The 15,347-nt window shown below is 43.5% G+C and overlaps 1 protein-coding gene across 1 annotated transcript in view; it reads right to left on the reverse strand.

Annotated features, from left to right (window-relative positions):
• Positions 1–15,085, reverse strand: part of NDUFAF2 (NADH:ubiquinone oxidoreductase complex assembly factor 2) — a 138,651-nt gene extending 123,566 nt beyond the window's left edge. The window contains exon 1 of the mRNA XM_025204028.1: positions 14,947–15,085. Within this exon, the coding sequence (XP_025059813.1) occupies positions 14,947–15,085 (139 nt within the window). The remainder of the gene's footprint in view (positions 1–14,946) is intronic.
• Between the last annotated feature and the right edge of the window lie 262 nt (positions 15,086–15,347).

Genomic DNA, 15,347 nt, shown 5'->3' on the forward strand with positions numbered 1-15,347 from the left:
TCATGCATCTGCTGATGCACGATAAAGTGCCATTGGCTTTTCTGATGGCTTCGTCACACTGCCGACTCATGTTCATCTTGGAGTCCACTAGGACTCCAAGATCCCTTTCCACTTCCATGCCACCCAGCAGGTCATTCCCTAGGCTGTAGGTGTGCTGGACGTTTTTCCTCCCTAGGTGCAGCACTTTGCATTTCTCCTTGTTGAACTGCATTCTGTTGTTTTCTGCCCACTTATCTAACCTGTCCAGGTCTGCTTGCAGCTGTTCCCTGCCCTCCGGCGTGTCCACTTCTCCCCATAGTTTGCCAGGAAATTGGCTGAGGCTGCATGCTCCCGCTGCATGGATGTCATGGGAGACTTCAACTACCCAGACATCCTCATAGGAAGAGTGCTCAGCCAAATCCGAGCAGTTGCAAAGCTTCCACTCCTGCATGGATGACCTCTATCTGACACAAGAGGTCTACAGGCCGACAAGAGGTAAAGCACTGTTCAACCTGGTTCTGGCAACGGGGGAAAACCTAATCAGTGGCCTAATGATTGAAGGGAAGCTGAGTGACAGTGACTGCGAGCTGATCACCTTCACCATCTGCCATAAAGCTGGCAATCAGTCAGTAATATAGAAGTCCTTGACTTCAGGAAAGCTGACTTTGACAAGCTAAGGAGGCTTGCAAGTGAGGCCCTAAAGGGCCACAGCCCAAAAGGGAGGAGAGTGCAGGACGAGTGGTTGCTCCTCAAAGGAGCAATCCTAGATGCACAAGCAAAGTCTGTTCCATCTCAGAGAAAAGGCAGCAATAGGGCACAGCAGCCCCCTTGGCTCTCCAGGGAACTAGCAGATCTCCTGCGTCTAAAAGGACACACCTACAAAGGATGGAGGACTGGATCCACCTCCAAGGAGGAATATTCTGCACTGGTCCAAACTTGCAGGGAGCGAACCAGGAAAGCCAAGGCTGCAACGGAACTCCAACTAGCTACAAGTATCAAGAACAATAAGAAGTCTTTTTTTAGATATGTGGGGAGCTGAAAAAAAAGCAAGGGCAACATTGGACCCCTGTTAAACCAGATGGGACAACTGACAACCGACGCCCAGGAAAAAGCAAACTTGCTAAATGGGTACTTTTCATTGGTCTTTCACCAGTCCCATGGGACGCCCCTGCCCATTACAGGACAGGGAGACCCGGGTGAGGGATAGTCCTTACCCTCCACCAATGCTGACCTTGTGAAGGAACACCGTGGAAGGCTGCACACCTTCAAGTCAGCTGGCCTTGAACAGTTTACACCCCAGAGTACTCAAGGAGCTGGCTAGCATCATAGCTCAGTCCCTGGCACAGATCTTTGAGAACTCCTGGCACTCTGGTGAAGTGCCCAAAGATTGGAAGAAGGCCAATGTGGTGCCTAGCTTCAAGAAAGGGAGGAAAGTGGATCCAGCGAACTACAGGCCCATCAGCCTGACTTCTATCCCGGGGAAAGTCTTAGAAAAGATTATCAAAGAGGCCATTCTTAACAGACTGGCCGATGGCAACATCCCGAGGGATAGCCAGCATGGGTTTGGTGCAGGAAGGTCTTGCTTGACCAATCTTATTTCCTTTTATGACCAGGTGACCTATCACCTGGACAAGGGAGAATAGATTGATATCATATATCTTGACTTCATAAAAGTCTTCAATCTGGTATCCCATGATCACCTCTTAGCAAAACTGTCTGTCTGAGGCCTCATCACGATCTGCTGGCTGGGGAATTGGCTCCATGGGCAGACCCAGAAGGTGGTGGTTGATGGAAGTCTACTATCGTGGTGCCCTGTGACCATTGGGGTCCCTCAAGGCTCTGTCCTAGGGCCTATACTATTTAACATTTTCATTAATGATGTAGACACTGGTGTCAGAAGCAGACTGGCCAAGTTCGCTGATGACACCAAACTCTGGGGTAAAGCATCCACACCTGAGGACAGGAGGTTGATCCAGGTGGATCTTGACAGGCTCAGCAAATGGGCGGACAAGAAGCTGATGGTGTTAAACACCGAAAAATGCAAAGTTCTCCACCTTGGGAAGAAAAACCCGCAGCATTCTTACAGGCTTGGTAGTCCTACGCTGGCTAGCACCATGGATGAAAGGGACTTGGGGGTCATGATTGATCACAAGATGAACATGAGCCTTCAGTGTGATGCTGCAGCTAGTAAAGCAAGCAAAATGCTGGCTTGCATCTATAGATGCTTCTCAAGCAAATCTCAGGACATCATTCTCCTGTTGTACTCGGCCTTGGTGAGGCTACAGCTGGAGTACTGCGTCCAGTTTTGGGCTCCTCAATTCAGAAAGGATGTGGAGAAGCTTGAGAGAGTACAGAAGAGAGTCGCGCGCATGGTCAGAGGTCAAGAAAACAGACCTTATGATGAGAGGCTGAGAGCCATGGGACTCTTCAGCCTGGAAAAGCACAGGCTCAGGGGTGATCTGGTAGCCACCTATAAGTTTATCAGGCGTGCTCACCAGGATCAGGGGTAACGTCTGTTCACCAGAGCACCCCAAGGGATGACAAGGTCGAACAGTCACAAACTCCTCCATGACCGTTTCAGGCTGGACATAAGGAAGAACTTCTTTACTGTCCGAGCCCCCAAGGTTTGGAATAGACTGCTGCCGAAGGTGGTTCAAGCACCCACTTTGAACGCCTTCAAGACACATTTGGATGTTCATCTTGCTGGGATCCTATGATCCCTGCTGACTTCCTGCCCCTGGGGCAGGGGGCTAGACTCGATGATCTTCCGAGGTCCCTTCCAGCCCTAATGTCTATGAAAACTACTACCACCTTATCAACTACCAGATGAATACAATTTCCTTCTTGTTAACATGGTCCTGAAGAACGTGAATAGACTAAGTAATAGTTTTAAGAATATAGAAAATGAGTACAGACAATAGAAAAACTGACCATCAGTGGAACATCTTTTTGCTGTATTTAATTTTAAAACAGTTAGTTCTATATGGCTAAATATAGCTAAATAAGAGAAAGTAAGGAAATGACACCATAAATTAACAGTATTTGAGACGACACTGGTTTAATCTCTTCCAGCTTGCCAGCCATGTTTCAAATAAAAAAAAACATACTATTTTTTCATCCATTGTATCCTGAGGTCAAAAATAAGCTATCTGCAGATTCCAATAATTTCCTTGGCTTTCTTGTTGAAAAGCCTGCACAATTAGCAGCTCATTTTGCTTTGCTTTGCTTTGTTTAGTTAAATAATTCCCAAACATTGAGAGAGTATATGTATGTATGCACGTTACTAAGGTAACATGCTGGAGAAGCCTAAAGCTGAAATTGCTGTGTCATGAGATCCACAAGGTCACTGCTTGAAAAGGTCGGCTGCACTACAAAACTTGGTAAATCAAATTATTAAAAGCAGCTTAATTGAGGATGGTATAGTGATTGAGTGAGGCCAAGGGTGCAATGATAATGGAATGAATAAAAAGGACTTGTTTTTGCCCATTCTCTTTCAATAATTGTCAATGACTTTCTTATCAAGTGTATTTTGTAACATGAAAGTCCTTAAATAAAGCTAAGGTAATTATTCTACTTATCATACACTAAAAATGCCTTCTCAACAATTGACATGAAGTTCAACTTCATTATAATGTAAATAATAAAAACATACAATGGTTAAGGCTGCATTATTTGCAGGACTGTGACAGAGAATGTAAAATTGATCATACAGCGTGAAAACAGGATTTCTGCAAGAAATATGGAACTCAAGCTTTCCACTAGGTTTTCTGCACTTACTGCATACATGCAGAGAAATCCCGTGAGATATACTTGCAAACAAGTATTGATACTGCTAACACATAGAAAAGAAAGTGAGGTGCAGCCTGCACTTGGGCCCTCCCAGTTCAAATCTGCTGACAGAGAAAGACAAAAAAGAGAGAGATAGGAGAACCATCCCTTTTGGTATCTGAAGGATGGTAGGGAAAAGTGGAAGAACCACACCACGACGTTCCATCAATGCACAATGACACGGTGTCATCTCAATGCAGCAAACAGACTGACTCAACATCATGGCTGTCCTGCATGTCAATCACATGATGTGGTACTTCAAATGTAAAAAGGTAGATACTGCTGTTCTTGAGGATCAGAGTCTTTTTAAATTACAACCTGCTAAAAGAATCCAAACAGTTGTAATTACAACTCAGACTACCAAATATAGCAGATAAGTGAGTGAATATATTTTTAATGATAATGTAGAACTATGTATATGAAGTTAGGCTGCTATATGAAGGGCATGTCTTAGTATATATTAAAAGAACATTACAACTGTAACCTAAAAATGTCATTTGCTATCTTCCTAAGAGAAGGGAAGAATTATGTTTGCATACATCATTGCCACAGCAATAGTATTGATTGGTCAGACCTAGTTTAAAAAAAAACAAACAACCTACGTAGAATATTTTGTGACATTTTCCATTATAGCCTGCAAAACTGAAGGTCTGAAGAATTCTTTAAAAAAGCACAACATGCTTTTGTTTAAATTGACAGAGAATAGAATATGAATCTTGCAATAATTCACTTGACAATTTAATGTTGCCCTTGTAAAAAAGTGACATTTTCTGTCTGTATTATAGAAATGCAATATAAAAATATAGCAGATAACGTTTTTGTATTAATTAAAATCACCTAAAATCCTATGCGTTCTTAGACTATCACTAAGTAGCACAGTAAGGCACTGCCCAATATATTAATCTCCTTAGAGATCTGTTCATCTCATAGTCCTGCTAACTACTGACATCCAGAATCATTGACATGGAGCAGTTTCAGGATCTTTGAACCATTTAGTTAGCATTCCCATATAAGTATAGAGAATCTGAACTGTACTTCATGTAAATTATCCTTCCCCATATCTGAGAAAATAACTTTGTGTTGTATTTTTGTCTTGCGTGTGCTCTCAGTTTGATTTATGCCTTTATCCAGTGTTTAATCCAAAATATGTAAGCAGCCTAGGGGGCCAGAACTAGAGGAGAGGCTAGAACCCAGGCCTGTCTCTCAAGAGAGTCCCCTCTTCATCGGGCTACAGTCAGGCTCACTCTTGCCTGCTTCTTTTTTGGCTTCAGTAACTCTTGCATCCCTTTCTACCCAATGGCACCACTTTATGGGTGGATATAGGACATCTTTAGTTTTGCCAACCCCATCACTTAGTTGCTGTGGTGCTTTCCTTTGAAAGAAGTGAGACGCAGGTTTAAATCCCCTCATGAGGAGCAAAGCCCTAGAATCCAAAACATTTCCCATGCAAATGCACCAAGCACTGGGCTTTTGAGAAAATGATGAGTGATGCTCCTCTTTCAAGCTTCATGCACGTTCTTAGTGCCAAACAGTTGCTCGGTTTGGTTCCTCTCCATTTAACTTGGGGTGTGTGGGGCATCTGGGTACCTCCCAGACAGAACTGGGACGGAAGAGAGCTTGGGTGGAATTAGATGCCTGGGTGGCCATCTTGAATCACTTCTGAATATCCACAGCATCCTAAAACTAGTTACACGGATCTTCTCAGGCCAAGAGAGACATAATAAAGATAAAGGCATATTGAGGGGTGGGGTGGGGTGGGGTGGGGAAGGGGTTTGGCTAATGCAGCATTTCTCAGCCCGTGGGTCACAACCCAAAAGTGGGTTGCAAGAATATATGAAAGGGCTGTGAACCAATTTTAAAAATGGATTCTCCTTTAAAGAAGAAAAATATGGGAAACTGTGGCTTTTCCCTTGCAGGCTGACAGAGCTCCAGGGCTGGGGGAGCAGGTCAGGAGTGAGGGGCACTGGGTAGGGACTGGCCTTCAATGTTTACAAATGGGTCCTAGTCCAAAAAAAAGTTGAGAACCACTGGGTTAATACATGAAGTACAAATGGATCATATTTAGGGACTTGAATGACTAAAAGCTATGTAAATACCACTTAAGACCTCTAAAAGGCATTTGGTCTCAAATAAACTTCTCAATAGTTAAATAATTAAATGTTTTCTAAATATATTAACAAATTCCTACAGCCAACACAGTTAAGAGTAATACTTTTAACTACAGCAGCGCAATAAATGCAGTGGTAAAAGCAACTTTTATGAGTCAAACTCCAAACTAAAGCTGGCTACACTGCACTTCCTGATTTAAGTTTTAGCATCGGAAGCAAGCCCGAAACAATAAACCATGCTACATTTTTCCCCCTAAAAAATACGTTTTGTAATAATTATACAGTAAACTGCATAAACCAAGGAGTGTGCTACACAAAAAATAAAGTTTATCCACTAAAACTGCTATTAGCAGTTATGCTTAGCTCTGGCTATGCACTACGAGTACAAGAGCACATGCATTTTTTTTTCAAATGTATTATGAAACTATACAGAAAGTTAATAAAATTTCTGATTAGACTTAGGAGGCCTAATTTGAAGCATCTTTCCTAGGCACTTTTTAGCTCCAGCCAAACGATAGTTTCCCCAAATCCTAGGGTATTAAAAAAATAAAACACACCAAAACATGGTAACTTGATTCAAATTTAATTTTCTATCACCACTGCTTAATGATTTGTCTACCTTTGTCTTGCATAACTGCCAACCTTTGTGCCTCTAATCTCATTCTCCACATCCATTTGTTTTCATTGGTACCCATTAAACATATTCCAGGGACATTATTAAAATTCTTCTTTTCAAATGTTGATGAGGAAACTATCGAAACTTACAGTATGTTTTTAAAGTCTAAATTATTATTATTCAGTATACTAAAAACAACAACAATAATAATAATATTGACAGCTGCATGCAATGTCTTGTTAGAATAAAAATTCAACACAAATGTTAAAGGTCATCTCCATATTCCATTTTTCAGTTTCTCTTTTGTTTTTCAAGTACTCTTTCTATTTTATTTTAGTTTTCTCCCTATGCTATACTGAGAACTTAATTTCAGTTTTCATTCATCTTTAACAATGCATTAATTCATTCATTGATTCCAACATTTACATTTGCCTAATTGTGCAGTTGGCGGTAAAGGAAAATGTACTATCTCTTTAAACTTTAGCCAACTTTCTCCCACTGAACCTTCAACTAATTAATACTGTCAGCTAATTTCACCAAGTTTATTTCTCTTTTTAACACTGTCACAGGGGGGAGAAAGACCGGGGAGACTCCCGAGTCCACGGGGGGCGCCCCAGGGCCAGGAGCCAGCGGTGGAACGGAGAGAAGGAAAATAAAAAAGGGTAACTTGCTCACCGCAGGATGGGAGGAGGAGCAGGGACGGCAGGAGAAGCCCGCGTGGAGAAGACCCGGAGAGGAGGCTTCAGTTCGGGGAAGACCTGGAGAGAGGGACACTGCTCCCAGGGGACCCAGAGAGAGGGTCACACCGGAAGGATACCGGGGAAGGAGTGGCATGAGGCTGGGATAGGCAGAGAGGGGCCACAGAACCGAGCCACAGGCAGGGGGCCCTGTCAACAAGCGGGGGGATAGATAGGCTGTTGGCTCCATAAGGAAGCCCAATAGGGGCAGGGTTATGCTCTCTTGAGGCTCATTGAGCTTTTCTTTTGAGTTCTGGAGGGAGTTCTGTGTTTCCCCGCATTAGAAGGGGCTGAGGTGGTGGAGGCAGGGAGTTAGAGCAAGAGGTGAGCTCATTTTTTAAGTATCTAGGGGATATTCGGTCAACCACTGAAACAGCCAAGATCCGCCGGGCTGGGTAAAGGGCGAGGTGCAGGGGAGGAGGAGCCTTGCAGAAGACATCTAAGAAGCCGGTGACCGACGAGGGCCACCACGCTGCACGAAGCCCCAACCACTGAAAGATTCAAGTCGTGGCAGGCGAGAAGGGGCAGATTGTGGCGCGTGGGAAGACCTCCCAGAAGGCCACCTGCGATGGCAAGGCGAGTACCGACAAGCACTCGGATCAAGGAAGCCTGAGGTAAGATGTATGAGGCCCGGCAGATACAAACACATTTCACTTTTAATTTTAATTCATCAGCAGCTATAGTAGAGCAGCACAAAATCTTTTCAATGAGACCCAAACCGACTCATACTTGAACCTGATCCCCATAGTTCTGACAATCTTGCAGAGGTTCATAAATTATAAGGCTGGAAGGGACCTCATCAGGTCCAGGTCCCTGCCCCAAGCAGGAAAAGATAACTGGAGGTCAGGTGACCCCAGCAAGGTAACTATCTAGTCTCCTCTTGAAGATTTCCAGGGTAGGTGATTACACCACCTCTGGAGGGAGCTTATTCCACAGTCTGGACACCCTGACTATGAAGAAGATTTTCCTAATGTTGAGCCTGAATCGGTCTTCCATGGCCATTTCTCCTAGTTGTCCCCTCAGGTGCCCTGGTGAACAGTTGCTCACTGAACCTTTAATGTACTCCCCTAGTGTAGCACAAGGGAGTCCCAGATCCCTCAGCCTTTCCTCGTATGGCTTGCCGTGTAAGACTGATCATACGGGTCTCTCTCAAGCTTGTCCATGTCCTTGTTAAAGTGTGTTGCCCAGGACTGGACACAGTACTTCAGCTGCAGTCTCACTAGTGCTGAGTAGAGCAGAAGAATCACCTCCTTGGTTCTGCTGGAGATGCATCGATTGATGCATGCCAGAGTATTATTTGCCCTACTGGTTACAGCATCACACTGGCATCTCATATTCATACTGTGGTCTATTATTACCCCCAGGTCCCTTTCATTCATGGTGCTAGTCAGTTTGGTGCTGCCAAACCTGCAGGCATGTTGTGGGGTGCTCATCTTGAGGTGGAGCACTTTACATTTCTTCACGTTGAACTTCATCAGATTCCGATCTGCCCAACTTGCTAGCCTGTCTAGGTCGGCCTGTATGTGTCGCCTATCTTCAAACATGACTACGCTTCCCCATAACTTGGTGTCATCCGCAAACTTGGCCAGTGAGCTCTTCACCCCCACATCCAAATCATTAATAAAGATGTTGAAAAGTACTGGACCAAGCACAAACCCCTGTGAGAGACTGCTGCCCACTTCTCACCAGGATGACACTGATCCATTCACAGTGGCTCTCTGGGCCCTATCCTGCAGCCAGTTTTTCACCCACCTGACTGTCTCGGAGTTAAGCCCACAATCCTCCAATTGTGGGATACTAGATCAAAGGGCTTTTGGAAGTTAAGGTATAAAACGTCAACCTGCTCTCTTGTGTCCAGGTGGCAAGTTACCTGGTCATAGAAGGAAATGAAATTGGTAAAGCAGGACCTGCCTGCTACGAAGCCATGCTGGTTGTCATTCAGAATCTTACTTTCTTCAAGCTTACTGCAGATAGACTCCTTGATAAACTTTTCTAGGATTTTCCCTAGGACGGAAGTTAGCCTGACTGGCCTATAGCTACCTGACTCCTCCCTCCTGCCCTTCCTGTGGATGGGCGCAAAGGTTACACGCCCTCCCTCACCACACCTGAAAAACCTCAAGCACACCTCCCTCCTTTGTTAATAACACAAGAATTGCCAGACTAGGTCAGACTAAACATCTGTCTAGTTCAGGTTCCCATCTCTGACATGGCAAGTAGAAAAAGCTTTAGAGGAAAACCACAAGAAATGGGGCTCAGTGAACTTCTGCTGTTATTCCTTCCCAGGCAAGATGAGCAAGTAAGTTATATCTTTAACTGTTGTATGCAATAACCCCTGATAGACCTAGCCTCCATAAATTTATCTAATCCCTTTTCAAATCAAGTTCTACTATTGGTATGTACAATATCCTGTAGCAATGAGTTTCACATCGTAATTATGCGCTGTGTAAAATACTTCCTATGTTCTAAACCTGCTGGCAGATCATTTCAAGAGGTACTGCCTAGTTCTTGGATTATGAAACAAAGTAAATAACAGATCCTCATTCACTTTTTTACATACCATTTTCTAGACATTGGTCATACTCCCCCACAGTTTTCAATTTTTCCAAGTTTGAAAAGGTTAGATGTCTCTTTACCTCTCCTCTTATAGACACTGGTCCATCCCCCTCATCATCTTTGTTCCTGTTCTCTATTCTAGTTACAGAGAAGATGGGCAATAGGAAGTTTTCCTGAACAGGGACTGGGATATCCCACCTACCAGAGGTAGGGACAATCTTGGGGATAGCTCTAGCAAGCCTTCAGTCAGTGCAGATGTAGTTAGGGATCTTCTGGAAGGGCTAGACATTTTTAAATCTGCAGGTCCAGATGCTCTCCACCCAAGGGTGTTGAGGGAGCTGGCAGGGGTCATCGCGGAGCCTTTGGCCCGGCTATATGAGCATTCGTGGTCATCTGGCCAGGTGCCGGGGGACTGGAAACTGGCTAATGTGGTCCCTATTTTTAAGAAGGGGAGGAAGGAGGACCCAAGTAATTATAGGCCTGTAAGCCTCATCTCGGTGCTCAGGAAGCTCTTGGAGAGGATCATCAAGCAGCATATATGTGGGGGACCTGCAGGGGAGATCATGCTCAGGGGCAATCAGCATGGGTTCACCAAAGGCAGGTCCTGCCAGAACAACCTGATTGCCTTTTATGACCAGGTAACTAAATCCTTGGATGATGGTGTCGCTGTGGACATAGTCTTTCTAGACTTTAAGAAGGCCTTTGACGCTGTCTCTCACCCCATCCTCATCAATAAATTAAGTGACTGAGGCATTGATGCCTGCACAGTTGGATGGGTAAAAAATTGGCTGTTGGGGCACACCCAGAGAGTAATGATGAACGGGTTGTACTCAACCTGGCAAGATGTGAGCAGTGGGGTACCCCAGAGCTTGGTCCTCGGGCCCGCACTGTTTAACATCTTCATCAGCAACGTGGACGAGGGGGTGGAAAGCACGCTGTCCAAATTTGCTGATGACACTAAGATGTGGGGCGAGGTGGACACACTTAAAGGGAGAGAGAGGCTGCAAATAGATTTAGACAGACTACAAAAAAACACAGAGGCGGAAAGGGATCTCAGAGTCATTATTGACTCCAAGATGAACATGAGCCGCCAATGCCAGACCGCAGCCAGCAAGACCAGCCATACCTTGTCATGCATCCAAAGGTACATCTCAAGCTGGTCCAGAGAGGTGATACTCTCCCTTTATGCGACTTTGGTCAGGCCACAGTTGGAGTACCGAGTCCAGTACTGGGTGCCACACTTCAAAAGGGATGTGGCCAGCCTGGACAGGGTTCAGAGGAGGGCCATCCGCTTGGCAAGAGGACAGCAGGACAGGCCCTATGAGGAGAGACTGAAGGACCTGAACCTGTTCAGCCTCAGCAAGAAGAGGCTGAGGGGGGACCTGGTGGCTGCCTACAAGCTCATCGGGGGGGATCAACAGCAAATAGGCAGAGCTTTTTTCTCCCCAGCACCACCTGGGGTGATGAGGAACAATGGTCATAAGCTGATGGAGAACAGGTTTAGTTTGGAGATCAGAAGGCAATATTTTACACTTAGGGTGGCCAAAATCTGGAACCAACTTCCCAGGGAGGTGGTCCTCACCCCTACCTTGGGCATATTCAAGAGGAGGTTGGACGATCACCTGTCTGGGGTCTTGTGAACCCAGCATTCATTCCTGCCTGTGGCAGGGGGTCAGGCTAGATGATCTGTTCAGGTCCCTCCTGACCCTAGCTACTATGAAACTATCAAGAATATTCAAGATTTGGGTGCACAGTTATGTTTTCTGTTCCCTTCCTAATGACTCCTAACATTTGATTGCTACCAACATTGACCCAATGTTTGTAGGAAACTCAACAATGATTCCTAGATCGCTATCCTGAATAATAATGGCTAATTAGGGGCCTATCATTTTTCCCATGTGAATTATTTTATTGCTCGCTCACCTATTTTTGCGATACCCTTCTGAAATTCTTCACCTTCCACTTTGGATTTGAATGCCCAGAATAATCCCGTATCATCTGCAAGATCTGCCACTTTACTATATGCTCCCTTTTACAGGTCATCTTTCATATGCTTACCAGCCACCTAAACCAGATGCATAAATGCTAGGGATGCTAGTGTCAGAAGGGAACTCAACAGATCGAGTCCGACACCCTGCCTAGGCAGGAAACTGGGGTCACATGACCCCAGCCAGATGCTTATCTAGCCTTCTCTTAAAGACCCCCAAGGTAGGGGAGAGCACCACCTCCCTTGGAAGCCCATTCCAAATTTTAGCCACCCTTACCATGAAGAAGTCCTTCCCAATATCTAGCCTAAATCTGCTGTCAGTTTGTGACCACTGTTCCTTGTTACCCCAAGGAACTGGCAAGCACAGCATCTCTAATCCCTTGCTACGTCCCTGTAATGAATTTGTAGGCGGCTATGTCTATGAAGGTGTTCAATAGCACAGGTCCCAGTACCATCTCTTGGGACTCCACTGTTTACTTTCTTCAACAACCCAGTTTGCTATCTTTTAAGGGCTTTTCAATTCATGAAAGGACATTCCTTCTTCCTGCTTAATTTCCTTGCAAAGACTCTACTGACTCTTCCCCAGCATATCATATTTATCCAGGTGACTACAAACACTATTTTATTATAGATGCTACCAATTTGTTGAGAATAAAAGATACTTGCTGCTCCATAGCTCCTTGGATCACCTCTGGAACCCTTTTTAAAGATTGGTGTTACACTGGCAACCCTCCAGCTACTGGTATGGAGGCTGATCCGAGCAACAGGTTATGTACTTTTGCTAACTATTACAATTTCATATTAAAATTCCTGGATGAATACCAGCCAGTCTTAGTTACCTGTTACTGTTCAATTTAGTTTAAAAATCCCATCTGTTGTTACCCTCAATTTGACCTAACCTTTCATTATTTATTCATTAGAAAAAATGGACCTGGTGTAGTAATCTTCCCAGCATCCTCTGAATTGAAGAGAATGAAATTAATTCATTTAGCTTCTCTGCCATAACCTTATCTTCCTTTAGTGTACCTCTTCCATGGTATCATCTAATAGCCTCACTGACTTCCTGCTTCTCATGTTCTTAAATAAAATGTTGTTAGCTTATGTTTTTGACAAGTTAGCACTCTGTATTGCTAAACTTCTAATCCTTTGAGTTAACTCTCTAAACAGAACAACCCTTGTCCTAACATTTTTACTATGCCTAGCACAGTGGTTCTTAAGCTTTTTAGTTTTAAGGACCCCCTTGGAAAATGCCAGCTCTTGGGTTTTTATTCATTTTTGAACTATGGAAAAATAGTACAGTAAATTTTTGATTGCAAGGAACTCAAGACCACAACAGGTCAGAATTTTTTTTAACACAATGGGATCTTATTTGAAATTAGTGGGTCTATGTTGTCAATCATGTTTGCATACCTAACAATGCTAACTGACTGTATGGCATCTTGTTCCACCCCTGAAAGAATCTCAAGGCAGCCCAGGATGCCATGGCACCCTGTTTGAGAATCACTAGGGTACCACGATGGGGACATGAACCTAGCTGAGGCCTCTAGAAACTATTAGAATAGCCTGCAGACACATCTACAAAATATTTTGTTTTAGAAGAGACATGTAACAATCATATTAAGAATGTATTGAATCAGTGAATGTTCATTAAAATAACTTTATATGCAAATTCTCGTTTTCCAGTTAGTCTAGGCTGGAAGTTTCATTTGTTTTGGAGACACCTGCAAGAAAACAGTGCTCGGTAACTTCTTTTCAATAACAAAAGAAATTGGTAAATAATTTTTTTCTTAACAAAAGACAAAGCTGAAAAGTTCATAGGTAGTATCATTAAATTTGGCTTAATTAAATCAGGCTCAGCAGGACAAAATTAAAGACATCTAAAAGATGTTGGGAAGGTAAATTTGGTGCTAAAGAGCATCTTGGTTTTGTTCACTGGAATGCCAAATACTCTCATAAGGGTTATTCTTGTATGATCAGTCTTACTAGCAAATTAAGTGCATGGGACTTCTATGGGTTTGGTGGGAAGAGAGGAACAGAAACAGGCTACAATGAGGATACTGGATACATATCTGATCTCTGTTGGCCATTAGGACACTGTAGAAATGGCACAAAATATCTCCTCATTTGTGGCAGATTATAAGAAGAGAATTCTTTCCTGTTAATCAAAGCTGCACCAAGAGAGCAGGGGGGAAAAAAAAAAAAAAGACAGATTATGCTGTCAATTTTAGATGTGATAATGTGCTTCAGAGATAAAACATTCCTCTGCATGACAATTGAACAGATGGAATTTTTCATTTTTTGTTAACTGGACTGATACCTAAAATATAATTGAAATGAAGCTGAAAGCTTCTCCCCTTCTTCAGAAGAGGCAGATGTATCATACCAGAAGCACACTGAATTGCATGCTGTGGAGATTAAAACTGATATGATACCATGCATATGCACCATATTTCAGTATATCTGTTGACGAAACAATAGACGCTCAAATGCATCATGCATCAGCATGACAGCAAATATATGCTCCAAAATTTGATGGAAAAATGAAGACAGATAAAGCCTCCCTTAAATCAGAACATACTGATTTTAGCCCACAGGAAGAAAAAAAATACCCTCCAAATTAGTGTTACTTCAAAGTCTTCAGATACAGATGGACTGAAATGTAGTACTTATCACTGCCTAACATCCAAGTTCTCACTAAGTCATGTTACTCCACCTCTGCAGTCTCTCTAAAATCCACTTCTCCCTCACCATACCAATTACTAAATCCTGGATTTTATCCATGCCTGTCATCTCTTACCTCAAATGCAATACCATAAGAGTCTTTCTGCCCTTTTATCAACCTCCCCCTGTGGCCTATCAAAAATGGTACGTTCAAAATCTTTTTCCCCCCCTCTCCCGTACATTACCAATATTTCTTTCCCATTTAACTCCTTTTCTGATGTCCTCTTTTTCTTCCACATCAACTCCAATAATCTCATCTTCATCTTCAAGACCTGGCATAACTCTCCTCTACCCAGCACCCCACACAGACCCTTCTTCTACCATTGCCTCCTTTACCCACTGTGGTAGGCTATGCACTCTGGCCAATACTATCTTCTAAATGCTCCCTTTTTTGCTTTGCCATCTTTGACCCTGTACCTCTTCTGATGCCAGGTCTGGGCTGGAAAAGTCTTTGCTGCTCGCACATGTACCGAATGACCTCAGTCTTCTCATTCACATCATTCCCTACTTTCCTCTGATTTCTCTCTCCAACGTTGTCATCTTTTTCTGGTCCCATTTACTCTAATTTGTGTGTTAATAATCAAAAGTAAACCATTCACTCTTCACGACATAGGCCACAAAATATATTTATGAAGAGATATATAGATCACACACATGTACACAGACATAAATGCACACACTTAGTAAGATCAATGAAATTACATAACTGAGGCTAACAGGAGGGGACAACCTGAAGGTTAGGGAGTCCGTAGATCCAGAGTTCTATTACTGCCTCTACCATAGATGACACATGACCTTGTGCAAGTCATTTGATCATA

This window comes from Alligator sinensis, unplaced genomic scaffold (genome assembly GCF_000455745.1).
Source record: "Alligator sinensis unplaced genomic scaffold, ASM45574v1 scaffold862_1, whole genome shotgun sequence".
Lineage (NCBI taxonomy): Eukaryota > Metazoa > Chordata > Crocodylia > Alligatoridae > Alligator > Alligator sinensis.